The sequence below is a fragment of the Rhinatrema bivittatum genome, chromosome 1 (genome assembly GCF_901001135.1).
Source record: "Rhinatrema bivittatum chromosome 1, aRhiBiv1.1, whole genome shotgun sequence".
NCBI lineage: Eukaryota > Metazoa > Chordata > Amphibia > Gymnophiona > Rhinatrematidae > Rhinatrema > Rhinatrema bivittatum.
The window spans coordinates 513,930,285-513,932,749 of record NC_042615.1 but is presented as its reverse complement, the minus strand read 5'-3'; the positions used below and the strand labels follow the sequence as shown (position 1 = coordinate 513,932,749).

Here is a 2,465-nt window from a genome sequence, read left to right as displayed (position 1 = left end):
ACTAGGGGTCACTCCATGAAGTTAGCATGTGGCACATTTAAAACTAATCAGAGAAAGTTCTTTTTCACTCAACACACAATTAAACTCTGGATTTGTTGCCAGAGGATGTGGTTAGTGCAGTTAGTATAGCTGGGTTTAAAAAAGGATTGGATAAGTTCTTGGACGAGAAGTCCATTACCTGATATTAATTAAGTTGACTTAGAAAATAGTCACTGCTATTACTAGCAACAGTAGCATGGAATAGACTTAGTTTTGGGGTACTTGCCAGTTCTTATGGCCTGGATTGGCCACTGTTGGAAACAGGATGCTGGGCTTGATGGACCCTTGGTCTGACCCAGAATGGCATGTTCTTATGTTCTTATGTTCTTACACATTTTTCCAGGTTTGTACTACAAATTTCCATTCAAAGCAACTGGATAAATATGCCTGTTTATTTTACCCAATCTACAGGTTTTGAAAATCGATCCCTTTGTCACTGCAGACCCTACTTGATCTCTAGTCACATACCTCACCCACCGTTGCCTCTTCACTCTGTATTTCTCCTTGAAATGCTTGAAAACTATCACTGTTACAACAATGGAGTCCATGATTTACAAGGACAGTGTCTTCCTGTGACAATGAGTGAACTCTTCTTTAATAATAGCTCTTGTGATAACATAAATTAATGTATTAAGATTATCTTTTCAAGTTCTTGTGCCTATCAGACAGTCTTGTTTCACAAATATGTCATAGCCTGTGTCAGACAGAAGAAGTATATTTTATTCACAGAGATGAAAAGATGAAAGAGACAAATTTTACTATAATTGTGGAATTCAGTCTCTCAGGACTCACAGATCGTCCAGATCTCCGGTTCATCCTCTTTCCCATATTTCTAGCTATCTATCTTTTCACCCTGCTGGGTAACAGCCTCTTGTTCATAACGATCAAGGTTGACGTTCGTCTTCACACTCCTATGTATTTCTTCCTCAGCAATTTATCTTTTTTGGATATTTGCTATACTTCTGTCACAGTTCCAAAAATGCTGGAGACCTTCCTATTTGACAAGACTACCATTTCGTTCTCCAACTGTGTGACTCAGATGTTCTGCTACTTGACCTTAGTTGCCACTGAGGTTCTCCTCCTTGCAGTCATGGCCTATGATCGTTATGTTGCAATCTGCTTTCCACTGCGCTACCAGCTCATCATGAGCCGGAAAGTTTGCATCCAACTGGCTGTTGCAATGTGGTCAATGGGCTTTCTTGACTCTGTTCTCCACACCACCCTGACCTTTCAGCTGCCTTTCTGTGGCTCCCTGAAAATTGACCATTACTTCTGTGACATCCCACCACTCTTGAAGTTAGCATGTGTGGACACCTCTGTCAACCAGCTTGTCCTCATGTTGGCTGGGTGTGCTATGTCCCTTGGCTCCTTCCTGCTGACACTCATTTCCTACACACTTATAATAGCCACCATTGTTAGGATGCGTAGCAGCGAGGGGAAGCATAAAGCCTTTTCTACCTGTGCCTCCCATCTCTTCACAGTGACTCTCTTCTTTGGGACCATCTTCTTCATGTACCTCAGACCCTCCACTAGTTACACCATGAAAAGGGACCGGGTCGTGTCTGTCTTCTACACTATTATTATCCCCATGTTGAATCCTATTATCTACAGCTTCAGAAACAAGGATGTTAAGGGGGCCATGAAAAAGCTCCTACAGACTTGTCTTGGCCTCACATGAAAACACCGAATAGATAGAGAGAAAGACATCCAATCCACATTCAAATTCCATAATCTAATATCTCTTCACTGAATATCAGAAATTCTTGACCTATAGAAATACTTTCTATTTTATTTCCCCACCGCTACATATGCTTCAAAAACTCTCTGTGTCCATCTTCCAGTTATCTTGGATTATGGGTCTATTTTTATAAATAGTAAAACTTAAGAGTGAACTGGAGAAGGTCCATTGGTGCTGTTAGTATTACTGGTGCAGGTAGTGATGTTGGCATTGATGCTGATTATGGATGTGGTGATGCTGGTAGTGGTGGTGTTTGTGGTAGTGTTTATAGTGGTAGAGACACTATATTTGGAGATATGGTGGTGATATGGGTGGGGGAGATTATGATAGTATTAGTAGTGATAGTGCTGCAGATAGGCTAAGGTTGATCATACTAGTAGTAGTGGTAGTGGTAATACAGAAATTCTGATGATTATGACTTTAGTAGCAAAAATGGTGTTTATGCTGTAGGCACTGATCATGATAATTGTGATGTTGGTAGCCTAAAGTTGATTATATTAGCAGTGTTGAACGAGGTGGTAGTGGTGGTGATAGCAGTGGCAGTTAGAGAAGAGCAAAATTACTTAAAATTTCACAAACAAGCCAAGGACTTGCTATTTACCCAGATCCTGTGGTGAGATTGGCTGATGTTGTAGAGGACTTTATTGAACCTGCTTTACGAAGAATAAAAAATACTTTTATGTACAGG

At 40.6% G+C, this 2,465-nt stretch overlaps 1 protein-coding gene across 1 annotated transcript; it reads left to right on the top strand.

The window, feature by feature from the left end:
* The first annotated feature begins 778 nt into the window (after window positions 1-778).
* LOC115098542 (olfactory receptor 1044-like) lies at window positions 779-1,717 on the top strand. Its single transcript, XM_029615159.1, has one exon. It carries the CDS (start codon window positions 779-781, stop codon window positions 1,715-1,717), a length of 939 nt encoding a protein of 312 aa, XP_029471019.1.
* The last annotated feature ends 748 nt before the right edge of the window (window positions 1,718-2,465 follow it).